Below are 23,200 nucleotides of genomic sequence, written 5' to 3' on the forward strand. Positions count from 1 at the left end.
ACAGATTAGACCAGAAAATAAATTGGAAAGCTCTTCAAAACATGGCACATTAAGAAAACTCACCCAAAAAGTACTTTATTTTCAAGAAAAAAGTTTCCCTGGAATATGAATCATGTGCAATGCCCAATTTTAATGCTCAAAAGATTTTTTAAAATACTAAATCCATATATACAATCAATAACCCATTTAAAATAAGAAAAAATAAAAATTGACCAAAAAAAAACCAAATTCCAACAAAATCTCCCAAACTTAATTTTTTTTTTCTCATATTTTCATCTCCTATATATTTACAGTTGCCTCATTACATCTAAAGTTGTGTACAGATTGAGTATTGGAAGACTGATTGGGCAAATTTTTTTTTACAAAAATAATAATAATGATAATAGTGTTTGAATCTTGTTTGTTTAATGGTAAAAATAGATTAATCACCATCAAAAAGTACAAAAACATCCAAAATCTTGAAACTGAGAATACCAAAATATTTTACCAAAATGTGAGCAAAAAATATTATTTCATTTTTAAACTACGCGCATTACATCCCACTGCATAAGGTCAACCCAGTGCTTGGGAATGAAAACATGGAACAAATCAAACCTCGAGAATCGGCCGTCCAGCGAGACACTGACCTGGAATGGTTAATTGAAAATATCCAGAGGCGCGAAGTCGGCTATATATATCGGGATGAAAGAGCGTCAATAATATGTGCTTGTGCTCACTCACAACCCTTTTCCGTCCCTGGGTTCGCCTTCGCTGCTTTTCATTTCTTGTTCTTTCTTTTTATATTGTAACGCCATGGATTCACGGCCTGCAACTGTTTTAGTTATCATAGTTTTTGCTATAATGGCTTCAGCTAAGGCGAAGGACGTGAATCCCCAGCACAGCGATACGAGCATCGCTGAATTTATCAAATCGTCGTGCCAGGCCACTCGGTATCCGCAGCTCTGTGTTTCGTCGCTTTCTCCATACACCAGATCTCTGAAGCCCACGCTTTGCGATCTGGTCAAGGCGGCCATGAACGTGAGCCTCGTTAATGCCCGAACGGTCTCCGTTTGGGCAGCAGGCCTGAAAGGCAGAAGCGCTGAGATGAGTGAAAGAGAAAGAGCGGCGCTGAACGATTGTATTCAGAATTTCGATGACACCGTTGACGAGATTCAGAAATCTCTGAAGGAGTTGGAGCAGCTGCAGCGCAGCAACTTCAACCCTCAAATGAACGACATGCAGACGTTTATGAGTGCCGCCCTCACCGACCAAGACTCCTGCCTCAACGGATTCGAGGATGTGAAGGCGGCGGAGGGGAAGATTAGCGCGATGGTGAAGGTCCGCGTGCAGAATGAGTCAGAACTGATCAGTAACGCTCTAGCTCTCCTTAACGCGCTCGCTCTTAACGCATTCTCTAACACCGGAGTTGCTGATGGTATCCATGCGTGAATGCCAAAACGGCGCACTCAGTACTCTTCTAAATAAAATAATATATGTACCCAATAATATATTTATAGTTTTGCCACCACTGTTAACTCTTCGCGACACCCTTCACTAGTTTCTGTTTCCTTCAATGGCTGATTGGGTTTGGAGTGCAATTATGGCGTTATTTCATATTTGAAGAAAAGTATTTTATGCGTATTCTTAAACTTTTGTTTCATACAGGAATGATAACAGCGATTTCATTTTTAAATATAAATACTTTTTCTTAAGTGATATCATTTTTAGTTTGAACTAATTTATTTCAGTTGACATAAAGTTTAGGTTTAAAACATATAGGAAAGGGGGTTGAAGGTTTCAGTTCTACTATCTCAAATAGCATTTAACTAAACCAATGTATATTTTTAATAACTTTTTTTAGGATTTTTTTTTTAATAATATGTAAAATTGGCATAATGTATGGTTTGAGCCGTCAGAGGGATTTTGAGGCTTTCAAAATCATTTGGTGCATCAATTTTGTTCAAAGAATTTAGAACTGGTGACAGGGTACTTATTTCTAACTGGTGACAAGGTACTTTAGGCTTTCAAAATCATTTGGTGCATCAATTTGATTCAAAGAATTTGGAACTGTCACTATTTAATTTATTCTAAATCCTTTCAGTTAAAATGTTAAATGTTATTTTAATATTTAAATGTATAGTATTATTTTATAATTTAATGATTTTAACATATCAATATTAATATGATAGTGGTTTGCACCTCAAATTCAAATGTTATGGAAAACATTCCTTATGAGATTAGCCGGGCACACCCATGAAAGGTATAACCAATGCCTCCTTCGCATTGATTTGTATTGGAAAATATGTGTATTAAAAGATACGTGCCAAAGAAAATAGTGTTGAACTAAAAGGAGATGATGTCTCCTATCAAGCCTATAAAATTGAAATTGAGGGACTTAGTAGTTGTAACAAGGAATATCTCTTACTCTTTTATTCAGGTAGGCATAGCTAGTACAGATTTAAAATATTGTTCATCAAAGCCTTTACTAGAGAAGGCAATTGTGTAGGTTTAAATGATTTTCTATTTTATATTGCAACAAACTCCATTTGATTGTACATTTTGATACTCATTCTTTATTTTTGAGTGCCCTAGCGTTTTGGGATTACAAACTATTGACCAATAAAATTTGATTCAAAATAAAACAATATTATGTTATGAATTTTCTATTATAATTTAATTTATATTAATAAGTTATAAGTTATTTTTCAACATTAATGAGATTTTTTGTCACTTAATATTAATTTTTTTTCAAATATATATATCATATTTATATTTTATTAAATATAAAAAAAATTATAATTTGAAAAGAAAAAGGAAAATTAATAAGAATCATAAAATGAAAAATTAGATTAACATCATTTTAGAAAATCCTAAGAATATGCAATATTTGAAATGCAATGTACTCTTGTTTTAAGAAACATCAAATTCTCCTTTTTTATGTAGAAATCTAAACCATTTATTAATCTTTGTCTCGCCAAATTGACTCTAGATTATTTTGTCGAGTTTTATGGATTGTCCAACTCCTCTACATAAGTAGGGTTAGTGCTTTGACATTGACAACAAGACATTTATTTCTATTGTGTTCATCTCTTATTTCATTTTAAAGTGGTTAATTTTGTAAGTGGTCATTCTGTGGGTGAGTGCTCTCACCAACTCCTCTACATAAGTCAAGGAAGGGGTGCAGGAGGGGGGAAGGGGTGAGTATGTTTCCTAGGTTAGTGCTTTGACATTGACAACAGGACATGTATTTCTATTGCGTTCATCTCTTATTTCATTTTAAAGTGGTTAATTCTTTAAGTGGTCATTCTGTGGGTGAGTGGTGTGATCAACTCCTTTATATAAGTTAAGGGGTGGAGGGGGAGGAGAATGTTTCCTAGGTTAGTGCTTCGACGTTGACAACACTACATGTATTTCTATTGCGCTCATCTCTTCTTTCATTTTAAACTTTTCTTTTTGAACTTTTACAGATTTAGTTGTGTGAGAGAACAATTGCATAGAGTTGTGAGTCAGTGCAGAATGAAGGATGTGCAAAAGGGGGCTATGTGCGAGAGAACAAGGGTGCAAAGGGAACTTTATTTTATAGGCATGAAATTATTTTAAATTTAAACATAAAATTAGTGTCTAGTATTAAATGAAATCTTTTTTTAATGTGCGTGAGAAAGGAGTGTTGATCGGACAATGGGTGTGAAAAGCAAGGAGAAAAATATTTAATTCATAATGCTTTGCATCTCCATATATATTTCCCTTTAAGGGTGAATCAACATGGGTTCGTTTAGCTTGATACCAGATGTGCGATTTTCAAAACTTTGTTCAATGAGTTTGATCGTTTAAAATTTAAAAACATCGAATCTTGATATTCAAGGACTTCGAATCCTATGTGCATTTGTGACTTCATATATTAGAATTAAATACTTATCGCTATGCAATATTAATTCAAGTATCTTTTAATGTGTGTGAATAAGAAGTATTCTAGAATTTTTTGATTCTCCTTCCACACGCCTCCCTCCCACATGATAGTACATATTAATTAATTAATGAGAATTAAGGGTGCAAAGGGAACTTTATTCCATAGACATGAAATTATTTTAATTTTAAGCACAAACATAGTATCTAATATTAAATCAAGTCTCTTTTTCATGCATGTGAGAATAGAGTGTAGTGTAAGAGAATGGGTGTGTGAAGCAAGGAACATAAACTTTAATTTGTAGTGTTCTGCATCTATGGATACATTTCTCCTTAAGTTTGGGTTGAAGTGGGATCATTTTATTTTATATCAGGATGATTTGATGATTCAATGTGTAATTTTCAAAACTATGTTCAATGCCTTAGAAAATTTAAAAACTAAAAACAACTAATGTTGGTATTCAAGGTTCATGAATACTATGTGCATTTTTGATTTCATGTTTTTGAATTAAATACTTATTATACAATATCAAACAAAGTGTCTTTTTAATGCGTATGAAGACAAATTGTTGTGGGGGACGACAGGTGTATGGAGCAAGTAACATAAGACTTCTTCCATGATGTTCCGGTTCTATGCATAATTTCCCTGCCCATAAACTTCTTATGCATACCTCCCTCCTACATGACAGTACGTATTAATACATTAATTAGTGTTTTTGGTTTATTAAATTTTGGGGCATGGAAAGTTTGGTTTATGTGTATACCAAGTGTGAAATAAAGGTGGGTAGTTAACTGTCCACGTTACTTTGTTTGAAGGCTTTGATAATTTCAAAACAATATCAATGTAGAAAGCGAGCCTTCATATTCACTTCTTTCAAATAATATATGAATTTGTGATATTATATTTATGAATTAAATACTTTTCAAAATTAAATGGAGTGTCTTTTTAATGTTTTTGAGGAAGAAGTGTTGCGTGGGAGAACAAGTGTGCAGAGAAAGGAACAAAAACATTTTTACCCCAATGTTCCATACATTTTTATGCATTCCATAGATCTTCCTGCACAACAATACATAATAATGAATTAACTAGCATTTTTTAATTTTAGTTAGTGTTTAAATTAAAGCTAGTATTAATATTGAATTTCATAGTAACAGGATGATATGACAGTTTAAGATGAGAAAAGTTGAAATATTACCTTTCTTAACAAACTTGTAAACATTTTATATGATGCATTTGGCATTGAAATTCCAAGTGGTATCATGTATATGTGAAATATATAATGAGAAATTCCAAGGATGCAAGATTAATCTCTAATACCAATATTTAGTAGTTATTTCATGTCGTACATTTTTATGACTTACCGTACATATATGTATATGATGTTTCGTTTGTAACATGTTTCACATGAAAAATAGTAACACGTGGTGATTATATAGGGGAATGATAAATTGATAGTTAAACGACATTGAGAACATTGCTAACTATTCTTATGAGGTTGTAGTCAACGTAGTCTCTTTAATCTAAAAAAATCTCATCAACTTTTACAGTTGGAAACTGATATCCATTTCATATGCGTTGTAGTTTCAATTGAAACCATATAGATCTAGAAATAAAACATCTAAGTTATACATTTTCACATTTCTTACTAATTATAAAAACTAATAAATTCAGTGTAATATTATAAAAAAATTGATTACCATCCAAGGATGGAACATTATCCAATATTAAATAGAGTAATATTATATAAAAACTAAAACTTAAAATCTTTAAAGTATATTTAAATTATGTTTCATTTCAAACTTAGTGAATATCCAGTGTTGGGTTGTGAAAGTGTGATTGAGGTTTAATTTGCACGAATCCTAGTTCATATAGAGTCTGCCTGAGGGTCCACTCAAGCTCAATGTTATGCTATTTCTAATTCACTAATTCCTTTTGAAGCAACATGAGCAGTTCTATTTCTAATAGTATATCTAGAAGTACACCCAATAGCATATCTATATGCATACCTAGCAGAAGAACCAATAGAGTAAGTATATGAACCTTGAACCAACCCAACATCATGATCAACCTCTATTAAGGAAATATATCCACTTGCATTTACCAATTGATTTCCATGGACAACAATTACATCATCATCTCAAAGACTCATAGTGACCTTTTTTCTAAAGGGTAAAATCCATTTGTATATAACAAGTGAAAAATCATAACTAAACTCTTCTTAAGGACATTGGTATAGAATATTATAAAAAAATAATAAGCTTACATGATAGCTCATTGCCTACTATATTGTATCTCTATCCATGTTATAGAGGATGAATAATTGAATTTATCCAACATAAGTTTCAGGGAAATGAAGGTTTTTCTCCATTCTACTTAAGAGGAGTAACTAAACTCTTCTTAAGGACATAGGTATAGAATATTATCAAAAAATAATGAGCTTACATGATAGCTCATAGCCTACTATATTGTATCTCTATCCATGTTATAGAGGATGAATAATTGAATTTATCCAACATGAGTTTCAGGGAAATGAAGGTTTTTCTCCATTCTACTTTGAACCCAATATAACCAATGTCCAAGGCTCGAGTTAAGATATCTATGTGATGGATTATTCTGAAACACATTTTACAAATGTAGGAGAGCTTTTTCTCAGTAGTTATGATGGAATGTCATACTTAGCAAATTTTCCATCCTCTAGTAGGAGAACCTAATCACTATCAATAACAGATTGAAGCTTATGTGCAATAGTCATGACTATGCAAGAAAAAAATTGGTGGTGAATTATTTTCTGAATAAACGCATCAGTTCCAGTGTTCACTACAACTTTGTTTTAGTAGTTCCTGTCCCAAACAGACAAGCTGGCATTGACCCACACTCCAGTTTCCTCCATTCTCAACCACTAAGGAATCAAGATTATCTTATTTTTCTCGTACAATTTCACCAAATTGGCACTTTTTTCCAAGCCTACCAAATCTCATCATCTGAGAAATCTTCCTGAGATCTGAATTATTTCTTATATTACCCAAAATATGGCTGATTCTTGGGGAATAATGCTTAATTTGGATCTTAGCTCATGGAGGCCTATTGTTGAGATGTTGACTCCCTCAATGCCTTTATTGGTTCCAGAATGCGAAAAAAATATTGAATAAGAGTAGATGTTACACTTCCTGTTTGCCCCACAACTCCCACCTTTGTGCTTCCAGGGATAGTGCATGTAAGGCCTTTAAATACAAGTAGAATATGTGGCCCATAATGCACCTACAAATCAGATAGATCTATTGTTCCTCTAGGTGGATAGTTGGAGTTTGGTGTATAATTCTCTATAATCACTGGTGGATCAGTGGGAATATGAGAATACTTAATTATTCTCTCGATTGAGATCATCTTCGTCTCCACAAAACAAAGGCCTCATATTATCGAGGATTGTTGGAATATATTATATTCCTTGGAAGGTAATAATGTCTTTGTATTATGTCCAAAGTTCTCCACAATCTTATGTAAAAGAGTAATACATTATATCCCATATTTATTATGGCATAATATACTCTTGTATCCATCTATTATATAAAGAGGTGTTATTTTGGAGAATTATATTATCCGACATTTAACATGTGAAAGTAATTCCTCCACATCTCTAGGTTTATAATAGGGTCAAGGGATCCTCTTAATTTATATACCATTTTGTGATACCATGACATATTATCTTGTGCTCATAGTATACTTTTATTTGTAGTTTCTCTCTTTGTAAGATTGTAGGATATTTATGGAGATAATAGAAGTCAACCTTGGAAGGATGTAGTCAACTTTTATATGTGGTAAAGCATATGCATGCCACATATATATACTAAATATTCTTTTTCAAAGTGCATATTGATAACCTATATATTTTGAATTAAGTGTAGTAGGCATAGTATGAGCAATTTAGGTAAGGTTGATTGACTTTTAGAACTGGCAAGGGATTTGCATGTGGCATAATATCATTAAATGTTATAAACGGTAAATGATCTCCTAGAATGTGTATCCTAGTAGCTTATACATTTTTATGAGGATTTATTTTAAACCTAAGTTGTTAAGAGGAATAAAATGTATAAAGATACAAAAATATAATTGTATAAGTGGTTATTTCTTCATATTGAGCAATTACAAAAAGGTACATTTTAAGAAATTGAATCTTTATCATAATATAATGATTTCAATTTTAAAATAGATTTATGTTAATTTAAATTTTTAATTATTGTCATATACTTTAATATTTTTTTATGGATTATATAATATAAAATAACATTTTTTTGATAACATCTCCCTATACAAACCTTGATTTGCAAACCAACTCTCGCTTATATTACATAGATTTATATTTATTTATTTTTTAGATATGTAAATCAACATAAAGTTACCTCACAATAATATTATGAAAAATGCAAAACTAACATCATAAAATCTATGTTGTGACTATGGAGATACAACCTTGTAAAAATAGATATGTTATTAATATACACCTTGTAAGACATAATGTAGCAGATACAACATTTAACAAGGGAGGCTGCATAACAGCGAGTCCTTTCCTTGAGTGGGGAAATGGAAACAATAGGCATGCATGTAGAGATTTTAGATCAGAACTTCTAATACTAGGGATTTCACATTGCAGCCTGTACATTTGCAGTACCATGTTTCAAGGAAAAAAACTTAATTTGGGGAGAAATGTTGGTATTTTCACCTTCTAGTAAGCGTTCCACTCATAATGAAATGTGGGCTCACATCTACCTGACTTTTAGTATTGTGATGTAATCATGGTCAATAAGGTTTTAAGGGTTTTATTTGGAGAAGACTCCCATACTGATCCTTGAGTGTACTATAATTTCATATATTGATCCTTCAGTGTATTGTAATTTCATGTAATAAGTCATGTGATGAAGAGATAAAGAGCTATGTAATTTCATATATTGATCCTTTAGTGTACTGTAATTTCATGTAATAAGTCATGTAATGAAGAGCTAAAGAGCTTCTTGAAAAGATATAGCTTTTCTCTGTTAAAGGGAGAACCTATTGGCTACTCGACCATCCATCAAGCCATGTCATCGAGAGATGCATTTTGTTTACTAATGCAGAACGATGATTTTTTTTTATAGATGTAGAACATGTATCAATGTCACAGAGATGTATTTTGTTCAAAGATGCATAACGTGTATCAATGTCACGCTCAGGAGAAGATATTGGCCTGCTTGATGACTTGAGGCCATATCTTGATTTGTTGCTATAAGATTCTTTGCTTTCTTTACTTATTTCTTTAACTTGAAAACATGTATTCACTATAACCTTTAGTGCCTTCAATGCTTAAAATTCAAGGAAATACTCTATCTCCATCATCATTTCTATGCTTCATAGAAAAGCAAGAGGATATTTGTGTAGTCCTCATTCAAAATCCTAAGTAGATAAGCCATCGCAAAAACAACAAGCCTTACTTCTCCATCTTTCCAGGATGGCTCAATGCATCCATCTATCCTGCCTAACTGCGATATCTACCCACCTCTAGGTTTTCTACCTTGTGAAAGCCTTGCCTTCCTACGTAACTATCGTCTACCTGCCCAAAGAAAAATCCAACCAATCAAGCAAGTCAAAAAGACCACTAGTAATAGATTCTAAAACCGAATTGTTAGAAAATTGCCCCCAGATTCTATCCTTGACACCTACGACTACCAAGAATTACAACAAAATATGCCAAAACTTTCCCAAAAAATTCAGTTATACCAAAAACCTTTCTCGATTTGAACACAAGACCTAGAGTTTCTAATAATAAGAACACCCCGGCCGTGGGACAAAGAATAAGAATCTTTTGTGAACTCAAACATTGGAAACTCGAAATGGGTTGACGAGTCTAATGAATCTAAGGTGATTTGGATTTGGATTTGCAATTGTAAAAAATCATGGAGCTTCCGAGCCAACTATGACATTGAGTTAGAATATGATGGGAAATAAGGGTTTCTCATCCTAGCAAGACCTAACGTAATAATATCAGATATAATAGGCATATATCTTCTTCTTTCTCAGAAGGGAATAGAAGAGTATTCGAGAAAGAAACAGAGGTAGGTTCAATAGGGTCCGAAGTCAAACAACGCTTGAAAAGATATTCTAATCCGGTGTTATTTCTGAGCTATGCCATAGATTCCCTATCTTTTGAATAGTACAAAGTCTTCCAGCTTGTCCAACTCTTGAATAACTCCCGAATTTATAAAGCTCGGTTGAGCAAACTCTTATTATGGAATCAAAAGCATATATTCTATATTTATGAATAAATGCGCGGATCTACAAGGATCTATTGAGAGGAAGGAGGAGCCTACTGGGAATGAGTATCCATCTGAATGATGGGTAGAATCAAATTGTGTTGTGGACCATGAGAACAACTGGAAATATTGTCATGGGAGGAGTGTTACTACAATGGTATGTGCTCGATCTAGATATAATTAGTTATGGAGAAGTGGAAAGGCTAGTAAGGATGTTTATGGGGGAAGGAGAGTGTGATAGAACACACTTTAGCATATTAAGTCTCACCTCCCTAGGCTCCTTTCAACTTGGGCTTGAAACACACCGACCATAGGGCTCTCTTAGTTGGACATTCTATCATTCTTGTTACAGTTAGTCCTATTCAATCAGTTTAACGGTAACAAGAAGGATAGAGAGTGAGGTAGGGCACAAAGCATAGAAGGAGTGAAGCAGTTAGATCAATTAGAGAGGCTTAGGGAGGGAGCTAATAGAGCTAAGAGGTAGGAGGGGGAAAATTTATATCATTAAGGGTATAACCTGCAATTGAGGAATGGGGCGGGGGCGGGGGGGTGGGGCACGGCTGGGGGGGGAGGGCGAGGAAGAAACTAATTGGTCACGTCGGGATTGTGGCAACAATGCAAGTTGTGGGTTTGGGGACTAGCAGGTATGGCCTGGATGGTATGGCTGGATTTGATTGATGGCTGGCTGAGCGGGACCCTGGCTACTGGCTTGACCATGAGACAAAGGGGCCCAAATATGTTGTGCCTCTATGGGAAATGATCGACTAAGATTGGCTCTGGCCTATGGCAGAGGTAGGAGGGACGAGCAACACTCAGATGGAGGAAGTCATACAGCATGATGAGGTTAGGGATGTGGCCCTGACCGAAGGAGCAAAAATAACAAGAAAGGGAGAAGAGAAAGATAAAGATGAAATTAAATGTCAAAGCACCCAAAGTTCAATAAAGTAGAAATGTTTAGTTCATAAATGTTAATACAGTTTCTTAAATTTCCGGAAATATGACATTGGTTGGCACATTTTTAATGATTGTGATCGAGAAAAGTAAGATAGACACAATAACGGTTGCATTGCATGGTCGCCACTTGTGGCTTTTCCTTCCCTTACTTGCATTCTAAGAGATACTCTCAATCTTGGTTACAAAATTTTCTTAATGTCATGTTGCCTTCAAACGAACCGTCAGAGTGGAGGAAAACACCTCAGCAGCTCCCCCTAGTTCAGTCGCATCTCAAAACGTTTTCGTAATTTACCAGAACAACCGAGATGGCATGGACTGCGTTGCTACTTTCTGCATTCAAGAGCATAGGGAATAGGTATAGATATGGTTTGTTGAAAGAGAAGAGAGAAGTTGTTCTATTAGTTTGTCTTTGAGGTGTAGCTTTTCCATTACATGTAGTAGACATCTCGCAGCAGTTTGAGGTAACCTAGCATTATCTACCCAACTCCATTATGCCAATCCATCTATAATCGGGGGAGTGGGAAGCATTCCACTGAGAGTATTTGGCCAACGAGATGAAGGAGAAAAAAGAAGTTTCCCTACGACCTCCTTGTTCTAATACATTATGGCTTCGAGGTTGGACCACGTAACGAAAGGGAGAACCGTAAGATCTAGGTATTATGACAAATAGTTTGTGTGGGACCAAGGTAAGGTAGGGTGGGTCAATAGAATTCATTTGATCCAAAAGCGACCAAGGTTATTGAATATATGGATGACGATGAAGAATGGAACAGGGCTTGAAGGATGATTAGCAAAAGAATTAATCTGATGAAGTTTTTCCTCCGCGAGAAGAAGGGGGCATGATTGTTCATCAACAAGGGAAGCAGTCACATTCTACCTGTGTATGGATGTCTTTTGGACAAAGGAAAATATTTTCATATCAAGCTTTGACATCGTCATTAATGAGAATCATAATCAGAGTCTGGAAGTAGTGAATAAATTAAAATATATGCCCTCAGAAAAGGTTAAATAACACTCCACTCGAAGGGCGAGTGGAGGGGAACTAAGCTAGTGGAGTTGGTGAATCATCCACCCACTCCCTCACATTTTTCATCTACGGCTCCGCCAGAGCTATGAGACACAATAGTAGAATGTTCAACGAATGAGGACAAGTACTCAATAGAATGAAAGGTATGCCATCAGATCTAATCTAGCAACATGATATCAGTATGTTGTATGATAGTAAGTTCAGAAGCATAAGTAGACTATCAAGATACAATTGATCAGCCAAACCAAAGGTGTGATGAGCTGAGCGAGAGGTGGGAGCTGGAGCATATAGTAGCTTGAGTAATCAGCACCTAAGCCTTCAATCTTGATTTCCAACCTTTTAGCACACCTAAGCTGATTCAGCCCTGACGTTCAGTAAGTATTGATAACCATTTTTTTTAAATGTGTAAATTTGATTTGTTGTTCTAAACTTATAATTGATAATTCTGCAAACTCATAAATGAATTTTTTTCATAATTCTGCAGGGAAAAAAATGATAAATGAAAATTGATAATTATGGAGGAAAAGAAAAGTTGTTGATTTCACAGGCAGTGTCCTACCACAGTGCGACATGGAACTCAAACGCCTTAACACCAGATTGTCAGATTATTAGACAGTATGCCATGGGTTAATCTCCTCTTACCACAGAGCACCATGGAATGTTACATGCATGGACTCAAACGCCTCAAAGGAATAATCCCAAATGCCTCAGTAGAAAGAGGAGGCCGGGTTGATGAACAATTTTGATCACGTGCCTGTTGACAACATATATGTTCTTCAACATAACAACAAGCCCATTTAGAGTTGCAGACGCATGAAGGAGGAACAATTATTGCATGCTTACAACTCTCACCACGGCAGTCTCACTGGCATTTTCATGCAGTCTTGTCACGTGCATTTTCATGCAAGAAATGATATGAGATTTGAGTGAACATTATCCCAAACATTAAATGTCTAGGAATTAATGTTAGCATTAAGCTAACATTTTTTTTGTCGCACTTGTCTAACCGTGATCAGAAATAGATAATTATAATTACCTAATGTTTTTACCTCCACGCCTCGGGAAGAAACCAAATAAGACAGTAAATGACTATATGCCTGGAAACTTTGATTATACCAGATTAACCGGCCCTACTAAACAACTACACTAATAGTAACCACCTCATTTTCGATTACTATAATGCCATGCCATTGCTAGATGGCAGGGACTAATAAGCTCAACGAAATTCACATATGCCAAAATATATGCATGTCACATAATAACATTTAAAAATATGTATACCACATGCTCTTTTGAAAAGTATATGTTTTGAAAGGTGTATGTTAATAGCCTACAAATGTCAAAGGATATACATGTCACATAATAGCATTAAAAGTTATGTATACCACATGCTCTTTTGAAAGGTGTATGTTAATAGCCTATGTATTTTTGGTTGTATTGGGCATGTTCTTCGAGATTTTGGTAAAGCTCATTGACATTTATAGCCGGTAGAGGATATGCATCTCCCATGATAACATTGAATGTTGTATATGGTGTATATTAAGAGTGCATCTATTCTTATGAGGTTGTAGTCAACTTAGTCTCTTTAATCTAAAAAAACTCATTAACTTTTACAATTGGAAACTGATATCCATTTTATATGCCTTGTAGTTTCCATTGAAACCATATAGATCTAGAAATAAAACATCTAAGTTATACAATTTCACATTTCTTACTAATTATAAAAATTAGTAAATTCACTGTAATATTATAAAAAATGATTACCATCCAAGAATGGAACATTATCTAATATTAAATAGAGTAATCTTATATAAAAACTAAAAATTAAAATCCTTATAACTTTACCAAAATATTTTATATATTTCTTATTATATAAATTATATAAAAATGAAAAAGATATAAAGAAAACTTAAATCTTAAAAATTCAACGTAAGTAAAAAAAAAAAACATTATACCTTAATTTAACTTTGAGTTGTATTTAAGTGCGAGTTTTTGAAGTTTCTAGCATATTTTTCACTAGATCTAGTGAAAATAATTGTGGTAGAATCTTGATTTCTGTTATATAGATTCAATGCCCTTAAAAACCGGGATTCAAGGCCCTTAAAAAAAACCCTTAGACACTTGATAGCACATAATTCACTAGCCAAACTAGTGATTTCAATGAATCCCTCAAAGGTTCTTGACAGATTAGACCAGAAAATAAACTGGAAAGCTTTTCAAAACATGTCACTTTAAGAAAACTCACCGAAAAAGCAATTTATTTTCAAGAAAAAAATTTCCCTGGAATATGAATCATGTGCGATTCCCAATTTAAATGCTCCAAGGATTTTTTAAAATACTAAATCCATATATACAATTAATAACCCATTTAAAATAATAAAAACAAAATTTTACAAAAAAAAATTTATTGACCAAATTCCAACAAAATCTCCAAAAGTTTTTTTTTGGTTTCATATTTTCATCTCCTATATATTTTTTGTGTACAGATTGAGTAAATTGGAAAAGGGATTAGCAAATTTTCTTCTTACAAAAATAATAATCAGATTGAGTAAATTGGAAAAGGGACCAGCAATTTTTTTTTTTACAAAAATAATAATAATGATAATAGTGTTTGAATCTTGTTGGTTTAATCGTAAAAATAGATTGAGCACTATCAAAAAGTACAAAACATCCAAAAATCTTCAAACTGAGAATACCAAAATATTTTACCAAAATCTGAAGAAAAAATATTATTTCATTTTTAAACTAATCGCGCGTTACATCCCACTGCATAAGGTCAACCCAGTGCTCGGGAATGAAAACATGGAACAAATCAAACCTCGAGAATCGGCCGTCCAGCGAGACACTGAGAAATCTCTGAAGGAGTTGGAGCGCAGGAACTTCAACCCTCAAATGAACGACATGCAGACGTTTATGAGTGCCGCCCTCACCGACCAAGACTCCTGCCTCAACGGATTCGAGGATGTGAAGACGGCGGAGGGGAAGATTAGCGCGATGGTGAAGGTCCGCGTGCAGAATGAGTCAGAACTGATCAGTAACGCTCTAGCTCTCCTTAACGCGCTCGCTCTTAACGCATTCTCTAACACCGGAGTTGCTGATGGTATCCATGCGTGAATGCCAAAACGGTGGACTCAGTACTCTTTTAAATAAAATAATATATGTACCCAATAATATATTTATAGTTTTGCTACCACTGTTAACTCTTCATTACACCCTTTACTAGTTTCTGTTTCCTTCCATGGCTGATTGGGGTTGGAGTGCTATCATGGCGTTATTGCGTATTCTTAAGCTTTTGTTTCATACAGGAATGATAACAGCGATTTCATTTTTAAATATAAATACTTTTTCTTAAGTGATATCATTTTAAGTTTGAGCTAATTTATTTCAGTTAAGATAAAGTTTAGGTTTAAAACATATAGGAAAGGGGGTTGCAGGTTTCAGTTCTACTATCTCAAATATCATTTAGCATTTAACTAAATCAATGTATTTTTAATAATTTTTTAAGGATTTTTTTTTTTCTTTTTCTTTTAAATTGGTAAAATTGGTATAATTTATGGTTTGAGCAGCCACAGGGATCTTTATGCTTTCAAAATTATTTGGTGCATCAATTTTGTTCAAAGAATTTCGAACTGGCTACAGGGTACTTATTTCGAACTGGTGACAGGGTACTTTAAGCTTTCAAAAGAATTTGGAACCGTGTCACTCTTTAATTTATTCTAAATCCTTTGAGCTAAAATGTTAAATGTTAGTTTATTATTTAAATGTATAATATTATTTTATAATTTAATGATTTTAACATTTTTTTAGAGGGAAAATGAACATATGGCTGAAGCTCGCAGATTTTTTTTTACAATTTACATATGGCGGAAGCCAGCAGATGGCAAAGCTGTCACAAATAACACCATAGCGCGGGGCCTCAACGAAACACCGCCGCAGGAATCGATCCTGGCTGGGGGAGCGAAAGCCATCCGCCCTAGCCATCATATCATGCACGTCATGTGCATTAATGATTTTAACATATCAATATTAATATGATAATGGTTTGCACCTCAAATTCAAATGTTATGGAAAACATTCCTTATGAGATTCCCTAGGCACACCCATGAAAGGTATAACCAATGCCTCTTTACCATTGATTTGTATTGGAAAATATGTGTATTAAAAGACAAAAATGTTAGTGCAGAAAGTTATTATAGACAGAAATGAAGCAAAAGAAGAAATATTACTTGTCCATGAGAAAAATAGTGTTGAACCAAAAGGAGATGATGTCTCCTATCAAGCCTATAGAAATGAGGGACTTAGTAATTGTAACAAGGAATGTCTCTTAGTTTTTTATTTAGGTAAGGATAATTAGTATAGATTTAAAATATTGTTCATCAAAGCTTTCTCTAGAGAAGGCGATTGTGTAGGTTTAATAGATTTTCTATTTTATATTGCAACAAACTCCATTAGATTGGACATTTTGATACTCATTCTTTATTGTTGAGTGCTCTCGTCAAAATATTGACCAATAAAATTTGATTCTTATTAAAACAATATTATGTTAGTAATTTTTATTATAATTTAATTTATATTAATAGGTTATAAGTTATTTTTCAATATTAATGAGATTTTTTATCACTTAATATTAATTTTTTTTCAAATATATATATCATATTTATATTTTATTAAATATAAAAAAATATAATTTGAAAAGAAAAAATCCAATATTTGAAGGAAAATTAATAAGAATCGTAAAATGAAAAATTAGATTACATCATTTTAGAAAATCCTAAGAATATGCAATATTTGAAATGCATTGTATTCTTATTTTAAGAAATATCAGATTCTCCTTTTTATGTAGAAATCTAAACCATTTATTAATCTTTGTCTGGCCAAATTGACTCTTGATTATTTTGTCGAGTTTTATGGATTGTCTAACTCCTCTACATAAGTTGGGTTAGTGCTTTGACATTGACAACAAGACATGTATTTCTATTGTGTTCATCTCTTATTTCATTTTAAAGTGGTTAATTTTGTAAGTGGTCATTTCGTAGGTGAGTGCTCTGACCAACTCCTCTACATAAGTCAAGGAGGGGGTGCGGGAGGGGGGAGGGGGGGCATGTATGTTTCCTAGGTTAGTGCTTTGACATTGACAACAAGACACGTATTTTTATTGTGTTCATCTCTTATTTCATTTTAAAGTGGTTAATTTCTTAAGTGGTCATTCTGTGGGTGAGTGGTGTGACCAACTCCTTTACATAAGTTAGGGGGGGAGGGGGAGGAGTATGTTTCCTAGGTTAATGCTTCGATGTTGACAACAAGACATGTATTTCTATTGCGCTCATCTCTTCTTTCATTTTAAACTTTTTTTTTTTTACTTTTACACATTTAGTTGTGTGAGAGAACAGTGGCATAGAGTTGTGAGTCTGTGCAGAATGAAGGATGTGCAAAAGGGTAGTATGTGCGAGAGAAAGAGGGTGCAAAGGGAGCTTTATTCTATAGGCATGAAATTATTTTAAATTTAAACATAAAATTAGTGTCTAATATAAAATGAAGTCTCTTTTTAATGTGTGAGAGAAAGGAGTGTTAATCGGACAATGGGTGTGCGAAGCAAGGAGAAAAATATTTAATTCATAATGCTTTGCATCTCCATATATATTTCCATTCAAGGGTGAATCAACATGGGTTCATTTAGCTTGATACCAGATGTGTGGTTTTCAAAACTTTGTTCAATGAGTTTGATTGTTTAAAATTTAAAAACATCGAATCTTGATATTCAAGGACTTTGAATACTATGTGCACTTGTGACTTCATATATTAGAATTAAATACTTATTGCTATGCAATATTAATTCAAGTATCTTTTAATGTGTGTGCATAAGAAGTATTCCAGAATGTTTTTATTCTCCTTCCACATGCCTCCCTTCCACATGATAGTACATATTAATTAATTAATGAGAATTAAGGGTGCAAAGTGAAATTTATTCCGTAGACATGAAATTATTTTAATTTTAAGCATAAACATAGTATCTAATATTAAATGAAGTCTCTTTTTCATGCATGTGAGAATAGAGTGTAGTGTAAGAGAATGGGTGTGTGAAGCAAGGAATATAAACTTTAATTTGTAATGTTTTGCATCTTTGGATACATTTCTCCTTAAGATTGGGTTGAAGTGGGATCATTTTATTTTATATCAGGATGATTTGATGATTCAATGTGCAATTTTCAAAACTATGTTCAATGCCTTAGAAAATTTAAAAACTAAAAACAACTAATGTTGGTATTCAAGGTTCATGAATACTATGTACATTTGTGATTTAGTGTTTTTGAATTAAATACTTATTATACAATATTAAACAAAGTGTCTTTTTAATGCGTATGAAGACGAATTGTTGTGGGGGACAACACGTGTACGGAGAAAGTAACATAAAATTCTTCCACGATGTTCTAGTTCTATGCATAATTTCCTTGTCTATAAACTTCTTATGCATACCTCCCTCCTACATGAAAGTACGTATTAATACATTAATTATCGGTTTTGGTTTATTAAATTTTGGGTCATGTAAAGTTTGGTTTATGTGTATACCAAGTGTGAAATAAGGTGGGCAATTAACTGTCCATGTTACTTTGTTTGAAGGCTTTAATAATTTCAAAAAAATATCAAAGTAGAAAGGGAGACTTCATATTCACTACTTTCAAATAATATATGAATTTGTGATATTATATTTATGAATTAAATACTTTTGAAAATTAAATAGAGTGTCTTTTTAATGTTTTTGAGGAAGAAGTGTTGTGTGGGAGAAGAGGTGTGCAGAGAAAGGAACAAAAACATTTTTACCGCAATGTTCCATACATTTTTATGCATTCCATAGATCTTCTCCCTGCACAACAATACATAATAATGAATTAATTAGCATTTTTTAATTTTAGTTAGTGTTTAAATTAAAGCTAGTATTAATATTGAATTTTATAGTAAGAGGATGATGCTACAATTTAAGATGAGAAAAGTTGAAATATTACCTTTCTTAACAAACTTGTAAACATTTTATATGATGCATTTGCATTGAAATTCCAAGTGGTATCATGTATATGTGAAATATATAATGGGAAATTCCAAGGATGCAAGATTAATCTCTAATACAAATATTTAGTAGTTATTTCATTTCGTACATTTTTATGACTTATGGTACATATATGTATATGATGTCTTTTGTAACATGTTTCACATGAAAAATAGTAACACGTGGTGATTATATAGGGGAACGAGAAATCTATAGTTAAACAACATTGAGAACATTGCTAGCTAAGCAAGCATTTTTAAGTACAAAGCAGAAATGACTAGCAAAGTAAGGAGAGCCCTCTATAAATAATTAATCAACTTGTTTGACCAAAATATCAAATTAACTTGGTGAATAGCTGACTAAACCAAATTGGTTTGACCAAGAAGGTAACACTTAAAATGATGGATGTGAAAAGATTTCAAAGGAATTCTGAAATTCTTTAAAAGTGTCAAGGTTGCAAATAATAGGAATTATAAAAGATTTCATTGCAAAACCCAAAGACTGAGGGACTCTTTCTCTCTCTTCCAATGGGAAATATGGCAATAAGTGATTGGCCTTGAGAAGGTGATAAGGAAGAACAAAGGAGACACCATGTGGAAATGATGACATCATCTCAAAGATTGTATATCAGATGTGGAAGACCTTGTAACTCTTGTTTAAATAAATATTTGAGAAATGTTATGATAATAGAGGGCTTCCGAGATAAATTGGTGTTTAGTCGTGGAGACCCAAACAACCAGGGGTGCAGAGCAGGGCCTATCACCTAAGCGTTATGGAGTATTTCGGAAGAAGGAGACATAGTAACACTATTTTAATTCATTTTTGAAAAGGTTATGATGCAAGGAACTTCCTTTGTTGAGTGGCACTTGGTCATGGGGACCCAAAAGAGCGAAGGGCATAGAGTAGGCTTAACATCTAAGTGCAATGAAGAATTATGGGGATTGGAGTTTTCATAACTCCTTTGTAATTACTTTTTGTGAAAGACCCAATGCCTCGGATCTATGATGTTGTTTGGCACGTGGTTGTGGAGATCTAAGAAAACCAAGGGCGTAGAGAAGTGCTTAGCACCAAAGTGGTATGTGATGCACCATTGTAGGATCAGCGTCACAAAAACCGACGACCTCCCATGGCGAAAGAAAAAATATGAGGGGCTAGGAGATTTTTTCAAAATGTTGCTCGAAGAAGTTCTCGAGTGACAAAGGGATGTGATGATGGATAACTTTACCAAGATCCTTCGACGCCTACCCACATGCGATGCATCTTCACCCAACAACCACTCTGGAGGTGCCGACCCTTTTAAGGTACAAGTTAACTTTGATATTCCCATATTCAAAGGCTTGATAGATGTAGACGTAGATAGAAGGTTAAATCTATTGGAAGGATATATTTTAGTTCATGACTTTTCCAATCGGGAAAAGATTACGTTTGCACTTCTCAAATAGGCCCCACACGTCAAGGATTGGTGGGAAACCTACTGTGAGAAAAAGGATGAGAGTGAACCATTGTTGTTTTCAGCTGCACCCACTTGGAATTCTTTTTGATATGCCATCAAGGAACAATAATACCATGTCAGGAGCTGTGAAGATAAATACATAAATTGGACCACATTACGGTAGGGAAGGGACCAAGATGTGTTGGACTTCACAAGTTCTTTCCACACTCTTTGCGCGATGTTGGGTATCAAGGATACTGAGGAGAATCTGGTGCTCAAGTACTACAATTATCTACACAAGTACATCCAGGATGAGATGGAGTTCCTAGATATTTCCTTGCTCGGCACATCGTATCGGTATGCTGTAAAGATTGAGCAGAAGTTTAAATAGACGAAGCAAGACTTTGGATCTGTGAATCCAAAATAATGAAAATGCACCCCCAAACCATAGAACAAGGGACCAAGCCAAGGCGTGGCTACCCAAGACAACCCGCCAAAGCCACAAGAAAAGAGCAACACCACAAAGACGAAGAAGGACATGAGAAAATTGTGTGAGTTCCATAAGAGCTCCAACCATAATACAAGTGATTATCGGGCTAAGCAGTCACTGGTGGCTGAGCTGAAGGCTTCCGAATTAGACACACGTTCGGACTCTAAATCAGAACATGATAAGGGGACTAACAAAGGGAAGAAAATATTTGATGTAGAGCCGAGTGCTTGTTGGTCACTTTAATTGCTTATTAATTCAAACAACTAAGTGCTACATAAATTGTCAAGCTAGGGAAGTCTGTTTATTTCAAAGGCAACTATGCACTATATGTGATCAATCTTAAAAGCAATAAAAGTTGTAGTGATAAATAAACTAGTCACATCTTGCTCTAAGTAAACTGAAGTTCCACTCTGAGTTACAGTAAAAACAGTCTATTGCAGACAATTACCAAAGAATGCTTAATCTCATTAAAAGAGTAATCTAATGAAAAGGAATCAACCTGCAAAGGAAAGCACTAGCTATGCTGTAACAGAGAAAAAGACCCTATTCCCAAATAAGGAATCTTCAGCACCTATTTCTAATTACCATGCTTGCTAACTCACTCTGTAAACTCAATTGCCAATGGAACACTCATGAATGAACTAGATAATGCAGTAATCAATTGGAAAAACAGAGTTCAACAATAATGCATAAGCAACATTTAGTAAACAGAAATTTTAACAAGGTATGGATAGGAAACACACTTAACACACTGCAAAAATATAATGGGTGAATCTTGTGATGAAGGTGGGCCCTGTCCTTCTCACAAGATTCCCTAGGAAACAAGAACTAGAAAGAAATGTTCAGAACAATATTTTATTCATCCATCAATATGTCATGTTACAAAAAGATTCCAGTTCTTCTCCTTCAGCTAAACCTTCCCGCAGTCTGTCACTCCCCTTCTAATGTAAATGTCTCCTCTTTTTAAAGAGGAGACATCTATTACAATTGATTACATTTTAAGTCCCATCTTTAACCCAATATACCAAAATAGGGAAACTAGTTTTCCCATTAACAAAATCTTGTTACAATGGTTATGGTAATGCTGACTTTGGAATGTGGTAGTTACAGAAAATGTAGTAGCTCCTTCGGTGATCTTCTTCTGTTGCTGTCGAATCTAGAATGCAAATCATGGCTGCTTCAACAACAGGATTTGCTCCTTGTTCTAATTGTTTCAACAACATGACCTGTAATGATAACCCTGCAGTCTTCGGGCTGTTTCAGCAATGTAGATTGCAATGATAACTATTTCAACAACTATCTGCTTCAATCAATAAATTATGAAAGTAGTGTAATTGGATGTAAAATAAATTAAACGTATAGTAATGAGAAGAAATATTGTATACCTTTGGAAAACTGGGTTAAAGCAATAAGAAGGAATTTAAATATAGGTTGAAAAAGGATGACATAATAACAAAATATGTGGTCAAAAAGGGACAATGTTAGGTCCTAACATCCCCACCAACTGAAAGGGTTGCATGTCCTCATGCAACTTTTACTCTGAATCTGAGTCCGAGTACTGGGACTTGCAGTGCAAATTACTTAGGCAGTAAGTATAGACGGTGCCATCAGCGAGGTCTCTGAAACCATGAACATTCTGTAATCTCTGCTATGCTGCTAGCTCCTCCTTTTTGGAAAACCTGAAGTAAACCTTATATTCTTATGCTGGCAGCCATAAAATACGGAAATGAAAAAGATATCCTAACCATTTTTCAGCACATTGTTGAATGCATTTGACATAGTTAGGTAGCCGTGACATTTCAGTTTCAAGATTAAGAGGGTTAAAGGGATGATATTCCTTCCTCTCCTTAGAGGAATGTTCCCAAAATAGGTTGTTTTCCTGTAAGGCAAGAGCTCCCTTGGCTTTGACATAATGTTGGTAGTCTTTTAAGAGTGCTGCCCACAACTGTCTCATATGCTCATTCAAACCTGGTTCCTTCAAAAACTAACAATATTCAGCAATGAAAATGGCAGCATTATGTGGCTTAGATTGAATCCACAGAAGGCGATTATCTTCATTGTGTTTTGCTGAAAGGAAGGAATTCTGCAACG

At 34.1% G+C, this 23,200-nt stretch overlaps 1 protein-coding gene across 1 annotated transcript; it reads left to right on the top strand.

Annotated features, from left to right (window-relative positions):
• The first annotated feature begins 792 nt into the window (after window positions 1-792).
• LOC149145088 (pectinesterase inhibitor 9-like) lies at window positions 793-1,428 on the top strand. The gene has a single exon (XM_089449088.1). The coding sequence runs from the start codon at window positions 793-795 to the stop codon at window positions 1,426-1,428; it is 636 nt and encodes a 211-aa protein (XP_089305214.1).
• Window positions 1,429-23,200: the final 21,772 nt, after the last annotated feature.

Source organism: Pinus tabuliformis, chromosome X (assembly GCF_031772625.1).
Source record: "Pinus tabuliformis cultivar Carrire ecotype Pingquan chromosome X, CPIR1, whole genome shotgun sequence".
In the NCBI taxonomy this organism is placed as follows: Eukaryota; Viridiplantae; Streptophyta; class Pinopsida; order Pinales; family Pinaceae; genus Pinus; species Pinus tabuliformis.